The 23657-nt window shown below is 43.2% G+C and overlaps 1 protein-coding gene across 2 annotated transcripts in view; it reads right to left on the bottom strand.

Moving 5' to 3' along the window:
* MTHFD1L (methylenetetrahydrofolate dehydrogenase (NADP+ dependent) 1 like) overlaps window positions 1-23657 on the bottom strand; it is a 377119-nt gene that overhangs the window by 236725 nt on the left and 116737 nt on the right. For both annotated transcript variants that reach the window (XM_077486370.1, XM_077486371.1), the window contains exons 14-17: window positions 23074-23181; window positions 22526-22600; window positions 10629-10731; window positions 606-682 (exon numbers count right to left, since the gene is read on the bottom strand). In XM_077486370.1, coding sequence (XP_077342496.1) covers window positions 606-682; window positions 10629-10731; window positions 22526-22600; window positions 23074-23181 — 363 coding nt within the window. The remainder of the gene's footprint in view (window positions 1-605; window positions 683-10628; window positions 10732-22525; window positions 22601-23073; window positions 23182-23657) is intronic.

The raw sequence follows: 23657 nt of genomic DNA, 5'->3' as shown, positions 1-23657 counted from the left end.
TGATCCTACAAAAAAAAACAATTGGCCGATTGTACTAAAGTCAATCGATAGATGAAAATTGGTAGTTTGGCAAGGCAGTAGAACATTCTGCACCCGGCCAACTCCATGAGAACATCTTTGCAACTGTGCCAAACATTGTTACATCCCCGGGCTGCTTTTTTGCGCCAATTCCACTGTTGGAAGCGAATAAAAAAGTGACTATTCTAAAACGCAGGTGCAATATGGAGAACACTTGGAGTGTGTGGTTTGCAGAAAATATGCTCAACATGCACTCAGGACTGTGGAATATGTGCATTCTCAACACATCCCACATCCTCTACAAAAAAGGGGGAACTCCTGGCTTCATATCAAATAAATTCCATCTAAATGAGAAAGCACTCATTTTTTCTGTGTGTACATATAAAAACAGATGATTTCATATTAGAACAAATTGCATGTTTACTTCTCCTTGCCAATTATAATGCAGAGTTCACACACCATTCTTGAGGGCTTGCATAAAACCAGAAAGCCCACACATAATTACATAAAAACAAAAGAACTCCGCTAAAAACAAAAAAACACACTAGCTAGCCATGAGAATATTTGACTCATCTCAGTGGTAATACCTGGCGAGAAAAACCCTTTTCTGTGTTTGCTTCTCCAACCGTGATTTTCCTGAGGAATCTGTCATTTGTGTCAAGCACTGTAAAGAGAGTACAAAAAGTTTTACCCATTAACAAGACAGATGTTGCAAAACAAGATGAAAACATGTAATGCTATAACAAAAAAAAAAAAAAAAAAAAAAAAGGGGGGGGTGGGGGGGGGATAAAGGCCAAGGCAATAGAGCCTACTATTTTGTGCATATGTAGATGAATGAATAACCATGCATTGGACTTAAACCACATGGCGTGGGTGCCAGACTTTTCTTTTTCTAATTTGCATATTAATGACAAGTAAGAATTTGACACTATTGGTTTTAAAGAGAATACATATGATGTACCTCATCTTTACCGATTATAGTTAGGATTTTTCAGTTGTATTACTGTATATTGTGTTTTTTTTTTTATTGAAGACTGCGCTGTACTAATATGGGTCATTACAGGCTATGTAAAAAAATATATTTTGTGACCACCAGCTATCGATTTGCTGATATAAAGCCCAATTTTGTTAAGTGCATCGTGGGTCCTGAGGAAGTGGCTCCATGTCGTGAAACTCACAGATCCCGTGGTTTTATAGGGCTACATTGCTGCAGTGTTTTATTACTATACTGTATATTAAAAGGTTATTGGTCATATAACTGATTTTCAAGTTTTAATTCCTTTTGTATGCATTTTTAGCTACATTACTAATCCATTTCCATATAATTTCTATACATGATCTATATGTTCTTTACATATACATCAAAACTTACAACAGAGTGTTTTTAGTTCTAAAGTAATTGGGGATGCAGGCACTCAACTTGACCCTGATCAAGGAGCTTCATTAATTAAAAATATAGAAATGCAAATACAATCATTTCACTAAACAAAATAAAAGGAAATGCAGCACACACTGTATATGTGTAAATAAAAAGATATCAAACTCAGAGTCTCAAAGGCAATCTTTCTAAAACTGAGTTTGTAATATTTCCTCCTTTCCACCCCCCCATGGACTTTAACATTAAGATCAACAGCACAATCATTGGTCCCTCCACACATGCCAGGGTGCTGGGTGTAATCCTCGACTCTGACCTCTCCTTCAGCCCCCACAGCCAATCACTAGCTAAATCCTGCCGCCTTAACCTCCACAACATCTCCAAAATTCAACCCTTCCTCTGACTAATGACGCCACAAAGCAACTTATTCACTCATTGATTATTTCCCACCTTGACTACTGCAACTCACTACTTAATGGCCTACCCTTACGCAGGCTAGCCCCCCTTCAGTCTATTATGAATGCTGCCCCTAGACTAATACACCTCCCTAATCAATCTGTGACTGCTGCCACTCTCTGCCAATCCCTTCACTGGTTTCCCCTACCCCACCATATAAAATTCAAAATGCTAACCACAACATACAAGGCCATCCACAACATGGCCCCCAGATACATCACCAACCTCATCTGCAGATATCGCTCAAATCGTCCCCTGCACTCCTCCCAGGACCTCCTGCTCTTTAGCTCCGTTGTTACCTCCTCCCATGCTCATCTTCAGGACTTCTCCAGAGCCCATCCACTGGAATTGCCCCAGTATATCCAATTAGCACCCAACATGTCCATCTTTAGGAGATCCCTGAAAACTCACTTATTCAGGGAAGCCTATCCCACACCCACCTAACAACTCCATCAAATCATTCCCCACATCTATTAGCTTTTGTACCACCACCCCCTCCCTTTAGAATGCAAGCTCTACGAGCAGGGCCCTCCTGTATTGTACTGTAATTGTGCTGTCCCCTCTACATTGTAAAGCACTGCATAAACTGTTGACACTATATAAAATTGTGAATAATAATAATATCAATTTATTAAAACTGAAAACAAATTACAGCAATACACCAGAGCAACATTTAATGGCCCAATATTCGAAGTGCCACTTCTAAGCATAGACAAAGCTATTTAGGGCATCACCTTTATTGAAAGCCTAACAGAGAAACCTGGATATTGCCACTGCTGTCCTTTTCTGAAAATGCCAGGTACCTGGATGTCATTTTGACCCTCTTGCTTCAGTACTGTGAATGAATTCTAACATGTATTGGTGGCAACGTCGTCAACCATGACAGTACACTTATTGATCTAGCTCCTCAAATATTCCTTATGTTTGGTGTAAAGTTGGCCATAGACAGATCAGCTGCAGCCACTGATAAGTATTCGGACAGCAGTGGGAGCCGCTGTGAACACACTTTGTCCTGGTGGGGGTGTGGTGGAATTAGGAAACACCAGCCTGCTGGCTGAATGAAAACAGCAAGCAGTCCACAGCCAGCTTTAGAGGAACTGGCCCATCTAGTAAACAATGCACAAGGCAGGGACACCCAGGTTTGTCCTGCACATTTATTCAGCAAGGCGGCAAATGCAGTTTCAATTCAGGAGGCCAAATTTGTAACATAAATCAAACATCTGATCACCCAAGCCTTTTGGCCTTATGCACATGGAGGTTTACTAGATTGAAGTACTCAAATGTAAAAATCCTGGTCGCAGGAGCCACACATACAGCCGCCAATACAAGAGATAGGCTGTATGAAGACACACTCATGTAAAAGTCAACTGCTTCAGCATCGGTGTTTACCCATATATGTGCATACAGTATATTTCCCAAAATGTGAAAGTGTCACATTTGGGGAAATTTGCTGTAGGTACATATATTTACCTGAACAAATGCTTACAGAATCTTTCCTCAGCACACATGCATGGGTAAACCGCAAGGCTATTCGCATTTATAGAAGTATGGCCATGTACAGACAGCCATTCATTTGTATTGGTAGCGTACAAGCATTTACTTGTGTGTGGCATGTGCAGTTCCCCGGTCAGGGTAAAGCATAGGAGTTTTTTTGTAAGTTAATAAAAGCCTTCTTGCACATTAGGCCTTAGATATAGCAGCAGACACCCACAACAGAGCGCAAGAGAGTGGCCAAGCAGTCAGCCAGCTGACATATATACACCATATACCAACCGTAACATTATGATCACCCACCATAACCCTTTGAGGTATGGACTCAACTAGACCTCTGAAGGTATGCTGTGGTATCTGGTACCAAGCCTTCAACAGCAGATCCTTTAAAGAGGAAGTAAACCCCTTCAAACCACTTCGACCTACAGGTAAGCCTAGATTAAGGCTTACCTGTAGGTCCAAGCAATATCTCCTAAACCTATATGGTTTAGGAGATATTTGCCCGAAAATGGGCACCGCTGTCTACGGCGCATGCGCCGTAGACAGCGGCGCGCAGGCGCACTAAATGCGGCAAGTCCAAGAATGGATTTGCCTAATTTGACGACTCCCGTGCGCATGCGCGGGAGTGACGTCATCGTGGCTTCGCCGAATGGCAGCGGCGGAGCTGCGAGACGCGACTCCCGTGCGCATGCGCGGGAGTGACGTCATCGCGGCTTCGCCGCTGTCATTGGTCAGAGCTGCGAGACGCCACCAGCAAGATGGATGCGGCGGACTACAGGGATCAGCGGCGACTTCGCTGGCTCCTGTGTCAGGTAAGTGACACATAATGAGCTACTATGCGATGCATAGTAGTCCATTATGCTTTACCTTTGCAGGGAAAAAAAGAGGAAGTAAACCCATCAGGGTTTACTTCCTCTTTAAGTCCTGTAAGTTGCAAGTTGGGGCCTCCGTGGATCAGACTTGTTTTTCCAGCACATTCCACAGATGCTTAACTAAATTGAGATCGAGAATTTGAAGGCCAAGTCAAAACCTCAAACGTGTTATTTGCTCCTCAAACCATTCTTGAATTCATCAAACCAGGCCAGCTTCTTCCATTGCTCCGTGGTCCAGTTCTGATGCCCATTGTAGGCACATTTGGCTGTGGAAACTGATTACCAGGGCACCTTGGTCAGCCTACGGCTATGCAACCACAACCTGTGGTGTTCTGACACCTTTCTACCGGAGTCAGCATTTTTTTTTTCCAGTAATTTGAACTACAGTAGCTCTATTGGATCAGACTACTTGGGCCAACCTTCATACCACATACATCAAAGAGCATTGGCTGTCCATGACTGTCACCGGTTTTAGTTCCTTGGACCAGTTTTGGTAGGCCCTGATCGCTGCAGGCCAGGAACATTCCACAAAAGCTACAGTTTTGGAGTTGCTCTGACCAATTTGTCAAGCCACTACAGTTTGGCCCTTGTCACAGCCACTCAGATCCTTATGCTTACCCTTTTTTCGCTTTCAACACATCAACTTCAGGGACAAAAATGTTCCCTTGCTGCTTAATATATCTTACCCACTTTTAGATGCCACTGCCACAAGAAAATAGTTATTTTTGTTCCACTTGACCCTCCCTTCTAGATTGTAAGCTCCAACGAGCAAGGCCCTCTGATCCCTCCTATATGGATTTGTATTGTAAATGTACTGTCTGCCCCCCATATTGTAAAGCGCTGTGCAAACTGTTGGCGCTATATAAATCCTGAATAATAATTATAATAATAATAATAATAATAATAATAATATGAACTGTTGAGACAAATGAGGTCTGCCACCAGGACAGATGCGTACATAGGAATGTAGGCTGTATCCCAACCAAAGTTTTAAAAAAGCCTCCAGGTTCCTATGACCCGGAAAATATCTAGTTTGTTTTCTCCACATCAGACAAGTCTAGAAGCCCCTGCCCATGTAAGTATGTAGAAATCAGGATTTTTGTACTCTAAAAAATCACTGGGGGACACAGGTCATCATTCTCCTTATACTGCCATATATAGGAGGATTGACACTGAACAAAATAAAACAATCTGTAGTCTAGGATATCCGCTCCCGCTACTACCAGCATGCTTTAGTTTTGTAGCAAGGAGTACAGGAAGCATCATCATAAACACAAGGGGTGGAGCCTGTGTCACTCAAAGTTATCCAAGAAAGGGATTTTACTGCATCAGATTAGGTCCAAGAAGCACTCATCAAGCTAGCAGAATGCACCTTGACAGGGAAGGGAGGAACCGGATCTTTAAGACCATAAGTATGATGGTCTGTCTGAACCAGCACAAAATTGTGTAATAAAGCAGGTAAACCCTTACTGGCAATTCATCCATTCTCATTCATGCGCCATCCCCGGCTCATCCATCCATTCTCATTCATGCTCTAGCCCCGGCTCATCCATATACATGCTCCATCCCTGGCTCATCCACATTCATGCAACTCATCCTTGCCTCACAAAAGTAATAGTGTAAAAGCGTAGTCAAATTAGATTTGAAATGTATGTCCCTAGAACACCCGATTGTGCTCCCTACATGTTCGGCCTCTGTTGGTGGCCAGGCTATGTAACAAAAAAAAAAAAAAAAAAAAAAAAAAAAGTCTTATACATGTAGTATCACCATACTCAGGAGCAGAAGAATATATTTTGGGGCATAATTTATGCCATGTACATGCTATGTGTTAGAAATATCTTATAAATGGACAACTTTGTGAAAAAAAAAAAAAAAAGTTTAATTTTCTTTACACAATTTCCCAAAAATGTTCAATACACTCCTTATGAGTATATACGCTGGGGTGTTTACTTTCCAAAATGAAGTCAATTTTGTGACATTTCCATTGTCCTGGTGCTCCAGGACCTTCAAAAGTGTGAGAGGTAGTCGAGAAATGAAATGTGTAATTTATGTCCCTAGAACACCTGATGGTGCTCTCTGCATGTAGGGCCTCTGTTTGTGGCCAGGCTGTGAAAAAAAAAAAAAAAAAACATGTGGTATCGCCATACTCAGGAGTAGCAGAATATATTTTGGGGTGTAGTTGCAACTACGCATAAGTCGTGTGAGAAATAACCTGTTAATGACAAATTTGAGGGGGGGAAAAAAAAAATCATTTTGCAAAGATTCGTGGGGAAAAAAATTACACCTTCAAAAACTCACCGTGCTTCTTACCAAATACTTTGGAAAGCCTACTTTCTAAAATGGGGTCATTTAGTGGGCATTTGTATTGTCCTGGCTTGTTAGGGTCTCAAGAAATTAGATAGGCCATCAGTACATCAGGGGTGATCAAGTTTCAAAGATTGGCACCATAGCTTTTAGACTAACTTTCACAAAGACCAAATATGCACTTATTTGAGTTATTTTTTTTTACCAAAGATATGCAGCAGTATAAATTTTGGTCAAAATTTATGAACACAAATTACTAATTTGCAAAATTAGTTTTTCATTTAGAGAGCAAAATAATAATAAAAAAAAAAAAACACTGTTGATTAAATACTGCCAAAAGAAAGCTCTATTTGTGTGAAAATAAAAAAAATCATATGGGTACAGTGTTACATGACTAATTGTCATTGAAAAATGTGAGCACTGAAAGCTAAAAAAATTGGTCTGGAAGGAAGGGGGTTTAAGAGCCCAGTGGGCAAGTGGTTAAAAGAACAAAAAAAAAAAAAAAAAAGCTTGTTGGGGTGTTTACAAATCACCATGGAGAAGGAGTTGGAAAAAAACTGATGAAAGTGAAAAAGTCTTTGCAACTTTTGGTAAACCAAAAACTCAGGAAGCAAGAAGGTTGGACTTAGACTTGTTTATTCTTTCAATCTCACCTACTATGTAAAATGTATACATGCATGCATCTTCTCCTTGAAATTGGCCATTAAATGATCTCTCACAAATCATGCTACAGTCAGTTCTGACGAAATGTTTTTGCCAAGAGGACCAGATACTGTTCGGGGGTTCTTCTCCTGGCAGCCCTCTGACCAGTCCCAGAAGCTAAAGCAATCAGGTTAAATAACAGTGCTATTATGTTAGTTTATTCCAAGGCAAGCCTCATACACACAGTACGCTTGTTGGCCAACCAAGCATCCAATTTTTGTCAAAAGGGCATGTGCCAGGATCTTGTCTTGAATACTAAAGTTACACAAGTGTCATGTCACAAACACGAACGTAGTCATGTACTACGAGGAATTTCAGGTCTTGAGTACCACCCTTTGGGTCCCTTCTGCTAATTTCGTGAGCATTGTGTACGAGCATGCGCGTTTGTACTTTCGACTTGTGTGATGGATTTGTGTAATGACCATATGAAAATAGGACGTCAAACCGTTGTCCGCCGAAAATTTACTAGCCTGTGATCCAACATTTGTTGGTGGAAAATTGGCCAAAAATTGTCAAAAGGAGCAATATTTTAGGACAGTTTGTCAACAGACAATCCCCTGCCAATAATCGTACCATGTGTACAAGGTTTAAAGCTCCTTCTCTTATTATCCATCACTGAGGGAACAACCCATTCAGGGAAATAGCTGGGTCAAAGACCTCTTAAAATTAGAATAGGTGATCCAAAATCTCCAAATGGGGACAACCTCAATCATGTGTGATGATAAAATGTATCACATGATAAAACGTATGTAGCTAACGTACACTTGTTCATGTTTGCATTACAACAGTCATCCAGTTCTCTTTAATGGAATTCCAACTTCGCTCAGAAAGAAGACTTTGAACAAGAGCTTGCTAATCAAAGACTCCATTCACATCTATGAAAGATAATGAACATTTCCCTTTGTGCAATAAAAGCAACCCATTCACTTTGAAGAACAAAGATTCACAATTTTTAGAGCAGGGGACTTTAAAAAGGCATCCAACTTTTTAGACAAGATCAAAAAATTAGGTCACCTGAAAGAAACCAGCTTAAAAAAAAAAAAAAAAAAAAAAAAAGTTCTACTTAGGGAGGGCAGAACTGTTCTCTGACATAATGCTGTCACAACATACTCGAGTATAGGCCGACCCGAATATAAGCCAAGGCCCCCAATTTACCCCAAAAAAACTGGGAAACTTATTGACTCGTGTATAAGCCGAGGGTGAGACATGCCTGTCCATCCCTGTGTGTCCATCCATCCCTGTGTGTGTGTCCATCCATCCCTGTGTGTGTGTCCATCCATCCCTGTGTGTCCAGCCTACCTGTGTCCCGAGCCTGCGTCCCGCCTCCGTCCTGAGCCTGTGTCCCGAGCCTGTGTGCTTCTGCCATGCCAGGATCGCCGCTCTTCTCGTCTGACAGACGGCGTCGGCGCCTCGGCGGCCATTCCACTGTTCAAAAGCCGCGCCTCCGTCTGTGATGGGCGGAACACTCAATTTCCCAGCAGTCTGTGTTCCGCCTATCACAGACATCCTCTCATCCTCGTCCGTAGTATGAGGATGAGCGGATGTCCGTGATAGGCGGACCACTGACTGCTGGGAAATTGAGTGTTCCGCCTATCACAGACAGGGAGGTGCGGCTTTTGAATAGTAGAATGGCCGCCGTCTGTCTGCTCGACACGCTGATCGGGCAGGCAGACGGCGATGACTCGAGTATAAGCCGAGGGGGGCACTTTCAGCCTCAAAAAAGAGGCTGAAAATCTCGGCTTATACTCGAGTATATACGGTAGTCAGTGCTTGGGGGAAGAGTGCAATAGATGGAGGCAATGACCCCATGGAGTTTGTAGAAGAATATCATTTAGTGCTCTATTCTCTGCAAAAATAGCTCAGGGTCCCCTCATGAACCTGTACCATCACAACATCCATCTTGTCAGCAAGAAAACTTTACTAACGGACAGAAACATTATCAAGTAGAAAAAAAAAAACAAAAAAAAAAAAAAAATAGAAGGATATATCCTTCATCCTTCCTAAAATACTCTTCCTGTACATTTTGGCAGAGATAGAATGTTAGCCATATTGGATGTAAAAGCAAACCTTCAGACTCTATGCTTTAAATACATTGTGATGTAGGAACTGTGAGACATTTCACAAAGAGTCTTAATTCTTTAAGTTAAATACAAAGCAGATTCATTCAGATATCTAGCATATAAACCCAGTAGTCTTCTAAAATTAGTTGGGCATCCTATGTAATAGCTGTACTTAATCCCAACAGTCTGAAAATAGTCATTTTGGTGTGTAGCGCTTATAGAAATATTGTAAAAAAAAATAAATACAAATACATACACACACACACACACACAAACCTTAATGTCACCCCAGTCTTAGTTCTTAGGGTTCAATATGGAGTTGGCCCATCCTTTGCAGCTTTAACATCTTCAACTCTTCTGGGAAGGCTGTCCACAAGGTTTAGGTGTGCCTCTATGGGAATGTTTAACCGTTCTTCCAGAAGCACATTTGTGAGGTCAGGCACAGATGTTGGACGAGGAGGCCTAGCTCGCAGTCTCCGCTCCAATTCATCCCAATGGTGTTCTGTCTGGTCCAAATCATTTAGAGGAGGGGGGTTATGGTGTGGGGTTGTTTTTCAGGGGTTGGGCCTGGCCTCTTAGTTTCAGTGAAAGGAAATATTAAGGCATCAGCCTACTAAGACATTTTGGACAATTTCATGCTCCCAACTTTGTTGGCACAGTTGGGTGATGGCCCCATCCTGTTCCAACATGACTGCGCACCAGTGCACAAAGCAAAGTCCAAAAAAGACATAGATGAGCAAATTGGGGTAGAGGAACTTGACTGGCCTGCACAGAGTCCTGACCTCAACACCATCGAACACCTTTGGGATGAATTAGAGTAGAGACTGAGCCAGGTCTTCTTGCCTCACATCAGTGCCAGAGCTTACAAATGTGCTTCTGGAAGAATGGTCAAACATTCCCATAGACACACTCCTCAACCTTGTAGACAGCCTTCCTAGAAGCCGTTATAGCAGAATAGGGTGGGCCAACGCAACATTGAACCTTACAGACTAAGACTGGGATGTCATATAAGTTAATGTGTGTATAAAGGCAGGTGTCCCAATACTTTTGGCAATAGTGTATATAGCAGGATTTCACCTCAACTAGCCCTCAAAGACTGCTGTGCTGTCTTTTACAGTTTAAATCCTTAATAAAAACATTAAACAGAAGAAATATATGCATGGGAGATAAATAAATAAATATCAAGGCGAATGATTTTAACTGAAGTGTTGGCTAAAACCAAAAAAAAAAAAAAAAAAAACACAGCAAGAGATGGCCCACACCACTGTAAATTAACTACATACTGGGAGATTTATATAGACTGATAATTTTAATCACACACACACACACACCATAGTTTCACTCCCTTACCTCTCTGCCACGTTATTGTAGAAGGGTCAATATCCAAGCGGACAAATCGGCTGATCTCTTCTGCAGTCAGTGATCCAGGGTCTGTCTTGTCAATACCTATTCTCTAGCAAAACAGTATTAAAAAATGTTCAGTTACTCCAACTTACAGGTGCCTCTCGACAAGAAAAAAAATAAAAAGCTTAAACTTGTGTTTCACTTTATTCTACCTTGAGGATCTGCTGTATGTAAAAACGATGCCAACTGCCCTTTTCTACCACTGCTCATGCAAACAGTAGCTGTAAACCCTTAGGTTTACCAATTCAAAATGATCCTGACAGTTTCTGCCCTCCCCCTGTAAACTGACCACGGTGTATCATGGCTGTTGAGCCCTGACACGGTCGTCAATTTGTGCCCCCATCTGCAGCCCTGCTCTTGTGTCAGTCTCCTCTGTCCTCCCCTTCCTGCCTGTATGCTCATTTCCCCCCCCCCCTCCCCCCAACTCTTGCTGCTCTCACATGATAGAAAAAGCTCCCATCGCACTGTAATATATAAATTGTCCCTGTGCCTTTGTCATGTAAAAAAACATGCTCATCTGTATCAGCGTGGCTCCCAGCTATCTCCTCTGGCTGACGTCGGCGGGAGTGCTTGACCCCGCCCATTGGAACTGTGAGCCAGAAAGTGAAGAGACCCAAAGAATCAGCTGAGCGCTGGGAGCCGCCCTGATATAGATAAGCATAGTTTTTATACAACACAGGCACAGGGACACTTATTGGTATATTACTGAGGGGGTGGGATGATTTTATACAAGTGGGTTAACAGCCACTTTAAGACTGAACAAGTCCAGAAACGGGCAATAAAAATAGTGAAAGGTGTGACGGATAAAAAAAAAAAAAAAAAAAAAAAAACCTATCACGAGAGACTTCAGGAACTGTAAACTTTTAAATACATCAAGGGGTTTTATAAGGTTCAGGAGGGCAGCATTTTTAATATGAAGCCAAGACCAGGAACATGGGGACAGGACTTCAAACTAGCAGGAGGAAAGTTTAAAACTAGTCTTAGAAAGATTTTACCGAAATGGTAGCTGATGCTTGAAATAGACTTCCAACAGAGGTAGCGAGTCCGTCAACAGTAAGTGGATTCCAACATGCTTGTGACAAACAGATCTATACTCAAACCCCCCCAAAAAGTGTAAATGAAATAAATAACTGAGGCAGACCCAAAGGACCCCTTTGTCTTTTATCAACCGTCATGCTTCTATCCATCTTGGAAATGTCAGCAGCCACAGTGGGCTCAGAACCATTACTCAACATAGTATTCCTCTTCAACTCCTGCCTGGCTGCTACATCAAGGCCCTGTTCACCCAGGAGGTTTTTAACGAAGATGTTACGTGCGCATTTTTTTTCCTGCCTCTAAATGCCCCTGCATACATAGGCATTTAGAGGCACCCTCCCCCCACTGCACTGCCAGTGCATCCAGCATTAAAATACTGATGGGGTTCCAACTTTAATCACACTAAAACTAAAAGTATAACAGTCAAAATTTTAAACTTTTGCAAGGCATAATGCATGTTATTTAAAGTGAAGTTTAACATTTAAGGCTTATGACATGATCAAAAAAAAAATCATTCAAAACGCACCCAACTTAAACAGTGTAAGTCTCTCTCTCCCCCCCCCCCCCCCCAAAGATTCCCAAATGCCACAAAAAAAAAGGCTAACCCTTTGTTTCTGCTTAAGCGAGAACAGGAAGCATCTAATCAAAATCTTTTACGCAGCTTAAGTTTTCTCGCACCATTGACAATCAGATGGGTGTGGAGCCAAAGGTTAACACATTATTCTAGAATCTTCTAGTATTCAACAATAAGCCTGGTGAAATGAAAGCTCTTGTGAATTTTTAGTATTCCCTTTGCAGCAGAGTTCACTAGGTAAAATCAACAAATTCCTAGCAATATGTGGTTCACAGAAAAACATAGAAGGATTTCAGAGTGCACCTCACACATGGAGTCAGTTGGATCCTGTGCCAAAAGGTATTTTTCTAGGATTATAGAGTGGCACTTCACAGGGAAAACGTCAACTTCCAGCCTGCCAGTGATTAATATTCCTCTCACAAGAAAAAAAAAAAAAAAAAAAAAGTGTATTGTAACCCTCCTTATTTAATGAATCCCAGATGTCAAAACAAAGCCACTCAAAATATTAGCCAATTACAGGTCAATTTCAAACTTTTATTTAAGTTGCATCTCAGCTTAAAGTGGTTCTAAAAAGAAACTTTTTTTTTTTACCTTAATGTATTTTATGCATCAAGAAAAAAAAAAAAAAAACACCTGTGTGCAACAGCCCCTGGAGGGCAGAAGTCCATGTCCCCACCCATGAGGTGAATTGTAAAAATTGTTCAACATGCCTTTAAGAAAGAGCATGGGGAAGGAGAATAACCTTCTAGGGGAATGTCAATAAGAAGAGTCCCAAGGAAGACTGGCTTGCCAGGTACTTTATCCCATAAAGCATAGTGTTAGTAAGATGACATACAGGAGATCCAAGACCTGCGGGGTACCAAGGGCTAGGTGTTGCAGATTTTAAAGTTGCAGGATGAGGACACTCAGGTTTGAGATTAATCAAGGCCCACACAGTGGAATTTCTTGTTTGCCTCCTGTGAAGTGAAAGGGTGGGGTTCAGCTTGTCCGGTATGAAAGAACTGCAATAACCCAGTAGCTAACCAAGTTCCTGTGGCTTGGCTGCGTCTGTGGACCATTAGACAACAGATGAGACAGCAAATTATCCACTTGCTTTGGCAGAAAAGAGTGTAGCCTGAAGTCCACAGTTAGGAGTCTAATAAGCACAACGTCACTAGCTAGAGGAACTTTTATTAGGGAGTTGAAGGGGCCACCAAATTTTAATTGGCAAATGCTATATTATATTAAAGATTAAGGGGGGGGGGGGCATTCGAGCAGAGTTTTTACCAGTGTCCAATAACCTGAGGGTAATAGCATATACTCTAAAATTCATGGCCTAAGGATCAAGTTCCATGTCCTGTACAATGAAGATAGAGAAGGGCACTTCCCAACCCTATGGAACACTCTGTGAAAGCATCAGAAGCCCAAGAACTGATGGTTTCCTGTGACAGCTGACATCCAGCATTAAGCCCAGGAGCTGAAACAAAGTCCCAAGGGAGCTGCTGATCCCCACTGCCATTCTAAAAAACAGCGCTGGGAAAAAAATAAAAAAATAGTAGAATGTGAATTGTGGGGACCCAGCACAGCAGGGCTGTTTCCAACCCCCTTTTTTTTAGTATTGGACATGTGGTGGTAAGGCACATGGCAAGAGCCAAGGCTTCCCGTACTCAGACAACCCAAACAAGCTGGTAGCAGGCAAGGGTTGGAGAACTATAAGTGGGCCGCAGGAACAAATCAAATGAAGTTCCATGTGGCCCTTTTTCAGCAGGAGGAGCAGTGGGAATTTGTTTCCTCAATGCTGTATGGTGGAAAAAAAAAAGCAAGGAGCATGTGGCACTCCACCAAGTAGATGTCAGTGCCATAGCATTACCCCCTTTGAAAGAAAAATCAGTGGAAACAGGGATCAAATCTGACCAGCTTCCCTGTCCGTGCTGAAAGAAAAAAAAAAAGTATTTTTGTACTCGCTGCAAAATCCTTTTCTCTGACGGACACAACTCCATTAATCTTGACCGTAGGGTTATTACTCTATCTTCAGGAGAGGACTAGGCAGAACATGTAATACATGTAAAAAAAACAACAGAACTATACAGTTCCGCCCAGGGGGCGGTCCCTCTGGTAATAACCCCTTGGCCTGCTTCCTGCAGCTCAGTATGTCAACAAGCAGAAAAAACGTAAACTAAGCTGTGTCTGTCAATGATGGACACAGCTCCATTAATCTTGACCGTATGGACGTCCCCAAGCAGTGTCATAATGAGGGGTGGGAACAGCAAACAGAGGTGCTCTCCAATGGAAGAGTGCATCTGAACCAACCGCATCAGAACTTGCGGTCAACGTATGCATCATAATGCATTGATATTCAAAATGCAACTTCTGTAACAAGAAGAGAGTAAATTGCAACATTACCCGGCCGCCTGCAAAACATTGCAGCCAAAGCAAGCATCAGAAGATGCGCTTACATCAACTTTGTAGAACTTTGTGAAAGTGTGAACGGACGACCAAGTCACCGCCTTACACACCTGAGACAATGACACTTGATGTTGGAAGGCCCAAGGAGGTCACAATTGCCCTGGTGGAATGGGCAGTGACAGGAAAGGGGGGCACCTGCCCCTTCAAGGCGCAAGCCTGGACCACAATCTGTCTGATCCACCTGGAAATGGTGGTCGACGAGACCGCAAGCCCTTTTTTCGGACCAGCCACTGAAACAGAGAGTTTGACTTCCAGAAGGGAGCCATGGCAGACAGATATAACCTTAGAGCTCGAAACACGTCCAGGGAATGGAGGGCCACCTCCTTAGAATGTGTCTGCTTAGGACACAGAGATGATAACACAATGTCTTCATTGAGATGGAAGGCCAAAACCACCTTCGGCAGAAAATAATGTTGCGGATGCAACACCAACTTATCCCTGTGGATAACCAGATAGGGCGACTTGCAAGACAAGGCCGCCAGTTCAGAAACCCTCCTGGCAGATGTAATAGCCACTAGAAAGATCACTTTCTGGGAAAGAGTCAACAAGGGATTTCCCTGATGTTCTCAAACGGCGGTTTCTGAAGCACCAATAGCACCAGGTTCAGATCACACGGAGGTAGGGGTGGACGCACCGGAGGGACTACATGCCGGACCCCTTGCACAAAGGTGCTCACCAATGAGTGAGACGCCAGGGGTCATTGGAGAAAAACAGCCAAGGCTGATATCTGTCCCTTGATGGTGCTCAAGGCCAATTTCTAGTCCACTCGGCATACCAGGTCAGCGTACCGAGGACGCCGAGGCCAATCTGGGGCAATCAGTATTACTGGAAACCCCTCGGCCTCCACTCTGCGGAGCAGACGTGGTAACAGTTTGAGTGGAGGGAAGGTGTAAATCAGCCGGTACTGCTCCCATGGAGCCACTAACGCTCTGACGCAACCGCCCAAGGATCTCTTGTCCTGGACAGGAACCTCCGCACCTTTCGATCGAGCCGAGAGGCCACAAGATCCACATCTGGTGTGCCCCACCGCAGGCAAACAAGCCTGAACACCTCCTGATTCAGTGACCATTCCCCTGGGTCCAGCATCTGGCAACTTAGATAGTCCACCTGCCAGTTTTCTACTCCAGGGATGTACATGGCCGACAGGGCCGGTACGTGTCGCTCTGCCCACCAAAGGATGTGAGCAACTTCCGTGCTGCAGCCAAGCTTCTTGTTCCTCCTTGATGGTTGACATATGCCACGGCCGTGGCGTTGTCTGACTGGATTCTGATCAGACAACCTCATAGACTATGTGGAGAGGCATTGCCTGATCGCACAAAGCTCGAGCACATTGATCGGCAGCTGGGATTCCTCCCTCGACCAGAGACCCTGGGAGATTGTACTCCACCCCAGTCAGTCAGGCTGGCGGCCGTTGTGATCGCCCTTCAATGAAGAGGCAGGACTGAAGGGCCGGAGATCTCAGCCATCAGAAAAGAGAGAGTCCCTGACTAACTGGCTCACCCGAATCTGCCGATCCAGAGAGAACGGAGATTGGTCCTATTTTGACAATATCATCTCCTTCTGCAAGACTGAAATTGAGCGTACGGTACAGCCTCGAAGGAGGCAACCATGAGGCCCAGAACTCGCATGCAGAGACACAGCGACGACCACCTGCGGTTCATCAACAGCTTCACCGTGGCTCAGAGTCTGCAGATTGTCTGAAGGAAGAAACACTCTCGCTTCCACGGAGTCCAGCAGTAGGCCTAGGTACTCCAGGTGCTGGGTCGGTACCAATACTGACTTTGAGGTTCAACACCCACCCAAATTCCTGTAGGCTTTGCATGGTGATCGCCACATCCTCCTTTAATTCTGAGGCGGAAGCTGCCCTCAGAAGGAGATTGTCTAGGTAACCCATGATTGCGATCCCATGTTGCCGCAACACCACCAAAACTGAAGCCAGTACCTTGGTAAAGACTCGGGGTGCTGAAGCCAGGCCAAAGGGGAGAGCCACAAACTGGTAGTGCTCTTCCCCTACTGCAAAATCACAGAAACCTCTGATGCGCGAGGCATATGGGTATGTGCAGGTACACGTCCTGGATATCTAGAGATACCAGGGAGTCACCCTGATGGAGAGCAAACTGATTCTATTCTGAACCTCTGTACTTTCACAAAACAATTGAGGGCTATCAGGTCCAGGATTGGACGTACCCCTTCCTTTTTGGGGACTACAGATTAGAATAGAATCCCTGAAACCTTTCCATTTCTGGAACAGGCACTATCACCCAGCGGCTGAGCAGGTCCCTTATTGCCCCAAACAGAGCCTACCGGCGAGCCGAGAGTAAGGGTATACTGGAGGGAAAGAATCTGTTTGGTGGCCAAGAGAGGAACTCTATCTTGTAGCCTGATGAAATCAGTTTGCAGACCCATTGGTCGGACAGCCGAGAGGCCCACCGAGCTGCAGACTCCCGAAGGAGACACCCCACCCGTGTGTCAGGCGGGGGCAAACCTTCATACGGTAGCACTTTTGCTTGCAGGCTTGTGAGGGCAGGGACGATTCTGTCCCTCAGTAGTCGCACTGTCGGACTGGGAGCGTTTACCTGAGGTCCCAGGCAGATCAAAAAGCCTCTGAGCAGAAAAGGAGGGCAGTTGCCTGCGGCGTGGCTCCTTACCCTTCCTGGACTGTGGGAGCAATGTGGTCTTCCTACCGGTGACATTCTTAATAATGTCATCCAGCGAGGCTCCAAATAGCCGCTCACCAAGGAAGGGCAAATCCGTCAAGGCTTCTTAGATGCCTGGTCCGCAGACCAGCATTTCAGCCAGATCAGGCGCCGCAGCCCCACTGACGATGCTGATGCTCTGGAGAGCAAAGGAAGTGTATCCAGGGACACATCACAGACATACTTAAGGCCATGCACTAACTGGTCTGCTAGTTCCACGCAGACTGGAGAAGACTACTACTTCTCCAATTCACGGTGCAATAGTTTTGCCCACTCAGTAAAAGGGTCTGCGACACCAATGCCGTGGCAAGTACCGGTCGTATCGCTGACCCCACTACCGTAAACATGGCCCGGGCCACTGCCTCAGCCCTCCTGTCGGTAGGGTCCTTAAATGCAGGAGCCCCTTCTACTGGGGATTGTGGTTACTTTGTTTAACCTGGATACTGGGGGGTCCACGAGTGGGGGAGCCGACCATTTTTTTGAGAGGGCTCTCCTCAAAGGGGTAACGCACCACCATTCTTTTAGGCACCGAAAAAGGTCAGTTGCGGGCTTTCCCATTCCTTATATATGAACTTATCAAAGTCAGATACAGGAACACCTTAGGTCTACAGGCTGGCTTACGGCACACAAAAGGGACTGCCATCTCGGCAGAGGATCCTGCCGCATTCTGTATTTTCAGGGTATCACGCACAGCGGTGATAAGTGCTGCAATGCTTTTTCCTGCGCGGACCCGGAATCATCCTCACTGTCCGATCAGTCCTGCTCAGCATCCTCTGACACATCAGAGCAGGGGCCACCAGTCACTGCAGGCCCGAGTCAGAACTCTCCCCAGAGGACGGGGGGCAGGGGTCGTTTTTTTACCCCCCTTTCGCCCGCACACCACCTCCACCCTGGCAACGAACGTTTCAAGGACCACGACAAAGTGTCCACTGTACTGTTTGCAGATGAGCCGATTGCAATTGCAGGGAGGTCTGGGGACGAAATGCCAGCTTCTGATGCCATGCTGACCCACCCCGTCTGCCACCCTTGGGGACTTGGGACAAGGTGCTCAATCCCACTCTCTTAGCTGCTACAGACTGAGGGGGCCCCCAATGCAGGACTCACCACCCTGACCGAGTGCTGCGCTGTGCTGTTACTGATGGCTGTGTCCAGTGTCAGCTCCCAAGTGTTCAGGACAAAAAATTTAAAAAAAAAAATTAAAACACGCTGTTCTGATGTACGGGAACCAGCGCTGGGGAGAAAAACCACGCTGAGGCTACAAGAAAATGGCTGCCGGGTGCCCTGTATAGAGAAGAATCACAGGGAAAATGGCTGAACTCTGAGAAAATAATCCTACAGTCAAGATTAATGGAGCTGTGTCCATCAATGAACGAAAGAAAACATCCCCACAACATGATGCTGCCACCACCATGTTTCACAGTGGGGATGGTGTGTTCAGGGTGATGTGCAGTGTTAGTTTTCCACCACACATAGCGTTTTTCTTTTAGGCCAAATAAGTTCAATTTTAGTCTCATCTGACCAGACCTTCTTTCACATGTTTGCCGTTTCTCCCACATGGCTTCTCGCAAACTGCAAATGGGGCTTATGGCTTGCTTTCAACAAAGGCTTTCTTCTTGCCACTCTTCCATAAAGGCCAGATTTGTGGAATGCACGACTAAAAGTTGTCCTGTGGACAGATTCTCCCACCTGAGCTGTAGATCTCTGCAGTGCCTCCAGAGTTACCATGGGCCTCTTGGCTGCTTCTCGGATTAATGCTCTACTTGCCCGGCCTGTCAGTTTAGGTGGATGGCCATGTATTGGTAGGTTTGCCATTGTGCCATACTCTATTTTTGGATGATGGCCTGAGCAATGCTTTGTGAGATGTTCAAAGCTTTGATTTTTTTTAACCCAACCATGCTTTAAACTTCCCTACAACTTTATCCCAGACCTGTCTGGTGTGTTCCTTGGCCTTCCTGATGCCGTTTGTTCACCAAGGTTCTCTAACAAACCTCTGAGGGTTTCACAAAACAGCTGTATTTATACTAAAAATAAATTACACACAGGTAGACTATTAACTAATTAGGAGAATTCTGAAGGCAATTGGTTCCAGTAGATTTTAGTTATGGGTATCAGAGTAAAGGGGGCTGAATACAAATGCACGCCACACTTTTCAGACAATGTGAAAAACCATTTATCATTTTCCGCCAACCTCACAATTATGTGCCCATGTGTTGGTCCATCGCATAAAATCCCATTAAAATAAATTTAAGTTTTTGGTTGTAACATGACAAAATGTGGAACATTTCAAGGAGTTGGAATACTTTTTCAAGGCACTGTATTTATAGAAGGTTTTACAAAAAGGTATAAAAATGCATTAGCAAAGGCACCCCACCCTCCTCTGAACAGTCCCTTCAAATAAATCAGACATGTACAGCTCCATACATGTGCGCTTTAATATCGTGCCTTGATGATGTGACTCCTGTGCACATGCAGGGGGAGTGTCATCATGGCCCAGCCATTCAAGCAGCCGAACAGAGCAAGCCCAAACCTTAGACCGGGCAAAGATGGCAGTGCCCTGGACCAGATGCAGGTATTTGTTCAATAGGCAATTCTGCCATAGTGTGCCAATATGTGGTGCATACTAGCACATTATGCCAAAAATCTCCAGGAGGCCAAAAAAAAAAAAAAAAAAGAAGGCACAAAACAGGGTTTTATTCCACTTTAATGGACCTTCATCTGCCTCTCAACCAATCCAATGTGGCAAGAAGAGACTGTTTTGATGCAGAAGCATTAAAAAAGTGGAAGTGAGACCTTATCCAAGCTCTACATTAGCCACGTGTGTTCATAATAGGGTGAGGCTTCTATATTTTTAAAAGAGCTAGACAAAACCATCAGGCTTTTAAGGAGCTACGATTTCTGTGAAAGTCTTTGACATCCTCAAACATGGAACATCAAAGAGGAAAAACCTTAAACTGTCTTTGTCCTAGAAAAATAATTATTGATCGATAATGTCTTCTAGTATCTTCACCAGCAGTTATAAAAGACTAACATGACTAGCAAAACTAGCAGAAGCCTGCCCATACAGTTGTTACAGTGAATGTTAAATTTCTGAAGCATGTAACATTTGACAAAAGCATGTCAATGAGGTCAGGGATGCTGGGATAATTGAAACCATTCCACAAAAATATTTCGCTTTTAATGTCCCCTGTTAAAACTGCCAGGCAGCATGCAACACACCCATGTCCTATTTTAAAAGGCAAGGTCCAATCATACTGTTTAGTCAATAATGTGTTGGTAATGGATCTACTGCCACCTAGTGGCTGCTAATTATCTTGTTTCCCAGGTTAGAAAATGTGTCAGTAATGAGCAAACTAGGTCCTTCGTTATATGTAAACTATGTTGTACATGACTAAATATTCAGCATTTGATAAATGAGAAAGCAGGGTTGAAAGTCAAGGAACTCAATCCAGACATATGGAGCAGTCAGACCGGGTGACTAGTCTCTAGAGGTATCATTAAAAACTGTAAAGCCATAATGCTTTCATTATATAGCACTCACCCACAAACCCTAAACTACTAAGTCTAACAGATATTAAACCTATATTTTTATTTCATGACACACTCATACTGCAAGCACAGATAGTACAGACAGTACAATAAAGAAGCCTCATTAGCTATACTCATCACTAATGTTTCTTTTCACTAGGCCATATCAAAAACCAACCTGAAGATGTGTACAACAACCACTTCTCTCAGCACACAGTATCTGATGCTGAAAATATAAACACTTTATGGTAGGAATTATTGGAATTTTGGAAATTTTTGTAATTTGGCACAGCTGGTTCTAGCAGTCTTTTTAAAAAAAAAAAAAAAAACGAAAGGCTAACTTCTTTCCATTAGGATGGAATAAAAGAGGGTTATAACCCCTGTCAGTTTTTGATCCAACACTGTTCCCCATTGGGGAGATTTTCATTTTCTGTCCCATAGCCAAAACCGGACTTGAGAAGAAACCTCCAGTTGTCATGAAAACTAGTGTTCCATTGGAAAATCCCACAATTTTTTTTTTTTTTTTTTTTACTTTAGTGATAACGGTAAAGAAAAAACACAGGAATAGTGAACTTCCGTAACATGGGCAAAGACCGCAATAAGAATTAACCAGATGTTCCAAATACTCTTAAAAAAAAAATCTTTAGGTATATTCGAAGTTTGGCACACATCTTGTGCGCTAGCTTTGAGAAAGGGAGCCCAACTCTTGCACTGTACAAGTAAAAATGCCACCAATGTGCATTAAAAAAGGAAGCGGAAGCAAGAATGCAAATCTTTAAACCAGCCACTGTATTAAACCCCAACTCCAGCCAAAACACAAATTTCTGTTTAGATAGAGTGTGGGCTAGCATGTCGGGACAAATAAAGCAATAAAGTTGACCCTTTTAGGGGATTTTTCCTTATGTTCTATTTAGTAGAACAGGAGAAAAAAAAAAAAAAAGCGTAAATAGTTTTTTTGGATAAAAGTAGGGCAAGGTTAAAACTAGTCAATTTTTACCATCTTTACACATTAGGGAGACTGCACTTTCCTTCTTGTAGTCTCAACAGAAAAGTTTGTTTTTTCACATTGAAAAATAAATCCTATTCCTGTTCTGGACAACTCAAAATTTAGTATGTACCTTTAATTTTATTCCTGGTGAGGACATTTAGCGAGCATTAATCTACCATGGGGACACAGACAGCAAAACAAAAACAAACACAAACTTCATACTCTACCTGAATCGAAATGGGCGAAACCCATTTAAAAGCAAATTAGATTCCGAGGAAGAACAGCAAGATTACAGAAATATATCAGACAGACATCGCTGCTAACTTGACAGCAAAGGCTGTGTAAACCCAAAAATCTTGAGACATTATTGCCCAGAAGGCTGGAAATCTTATATTGTTTGATGCATGTAAAACCAAGGGTAAGGAACAATCTAACATTCTCAAGTGGATTAAGCTGTGTGTTCCTGCGCTCATAAATGTGCATTTGTGTGTGTTTGCATTCTAATTCATTATATTATACTTAATACAAATATATCATTCATAGATCAGTTGCGGTTTAAAAGGAAAATTGCTAAACTTACCTTTAAACGAGCAATCTGGATTGGAGAGAAGCTTCTGACCCCATTTATGGAAGGAACAAGTCTACTATATAGAGCCTGAAAAACAACCAGAAGTTTTTGACAGCAGCGTTAACATGTCAGACTTCTGAAAATGATGGGGGGGGACAAAAAACCGATTAGGGCATACACAACACTCAAAAAAATGAGAGATCGAGAGAGAGAGATATCGAGAGATCGAGAGAGAGAGATATCGAGAGATCGAGAGAGAGAGATATCGAGAGATCGAGAGAGAGAGATATCGAGAGATCGAGAGAGAGAGATATCGAGAGATCGAGAGAGAGAGATATCGAGATATCGAGAGAGAGAGATATCGAGATATCGAGAGAGAGAGATATCGAGATATCGAGAGATCGAGAGATCGAGAGATCGAGAGATCGAGAGATCGAGAGAGAGAGATAAAAATACAATATTTTATATACTACAGGTTCACAGATAGAAAATATAACATTTTACTTTGTACCAAGGAAGAAAGGCAATAGCTGTAGCTCCATCCCCAAAGTAATGATTACCTTGTCTGATTGCGTGTTCTCGTGCAGAATCCTGGCATCTATGGCGGCTGCCAGCAAGTTATTGGCTGCTGTAATAGCATGAATGTCGCCAGTCAAGTGCAAGTTAAACTACAAAATAAGAGAATCTGATTATACATGGGGCTTGGACAAATCACTACAAACAGTAAACTGGTATTTTAGTTAAAAAGTTCAGACTATTACTCAAAAATTGTATTTCAAGTAAGCCTTTAGGCTGGCTTCACACCAATGTGCTTCAGTTTTCACACATTTTTTAAATGAATTTCTTATACACACACACACACACACACACACACGAACACACACACACACACACACACACACACACAATGGTAAGAAGAACCTGCCATTTTTCAAATACAGCTAAGCCAAGATTTAAATGCTCTGTTGCCATATCATGGGTTTCCATTCATTAATTTTGACTTCCATGGGCTCCTCAATGTACACTGACCAATGTGCCTAAAGACTTTTCACAACACATCACAATGCATATATACATTTACAGTGCCTTGAAAAAGTATTCATACCCCTTGAACTTTATCACATTTTGCCATGTTACAATCAAA

Source organism: Lithobates pipiens, unplaced genomic scaffold (genome assembly GCF_037356315.1).
Source record: "Lithobates pipiens isolate NorthernLeopardFrog02 unplaced genomic scaffold, aLitPip1_a1.2 Scaffold_18, whole genome shotgun sequence".
Classification (NCBI taxonomy): Eukaryota; Metazoa; Chordata; class Amphibia; order Anura; family Ranidae; genus Lithobates; species Lithobates pipiens.
This window is presented reverse-complemented; position numbering and strand designations above follow the sequence as displayed.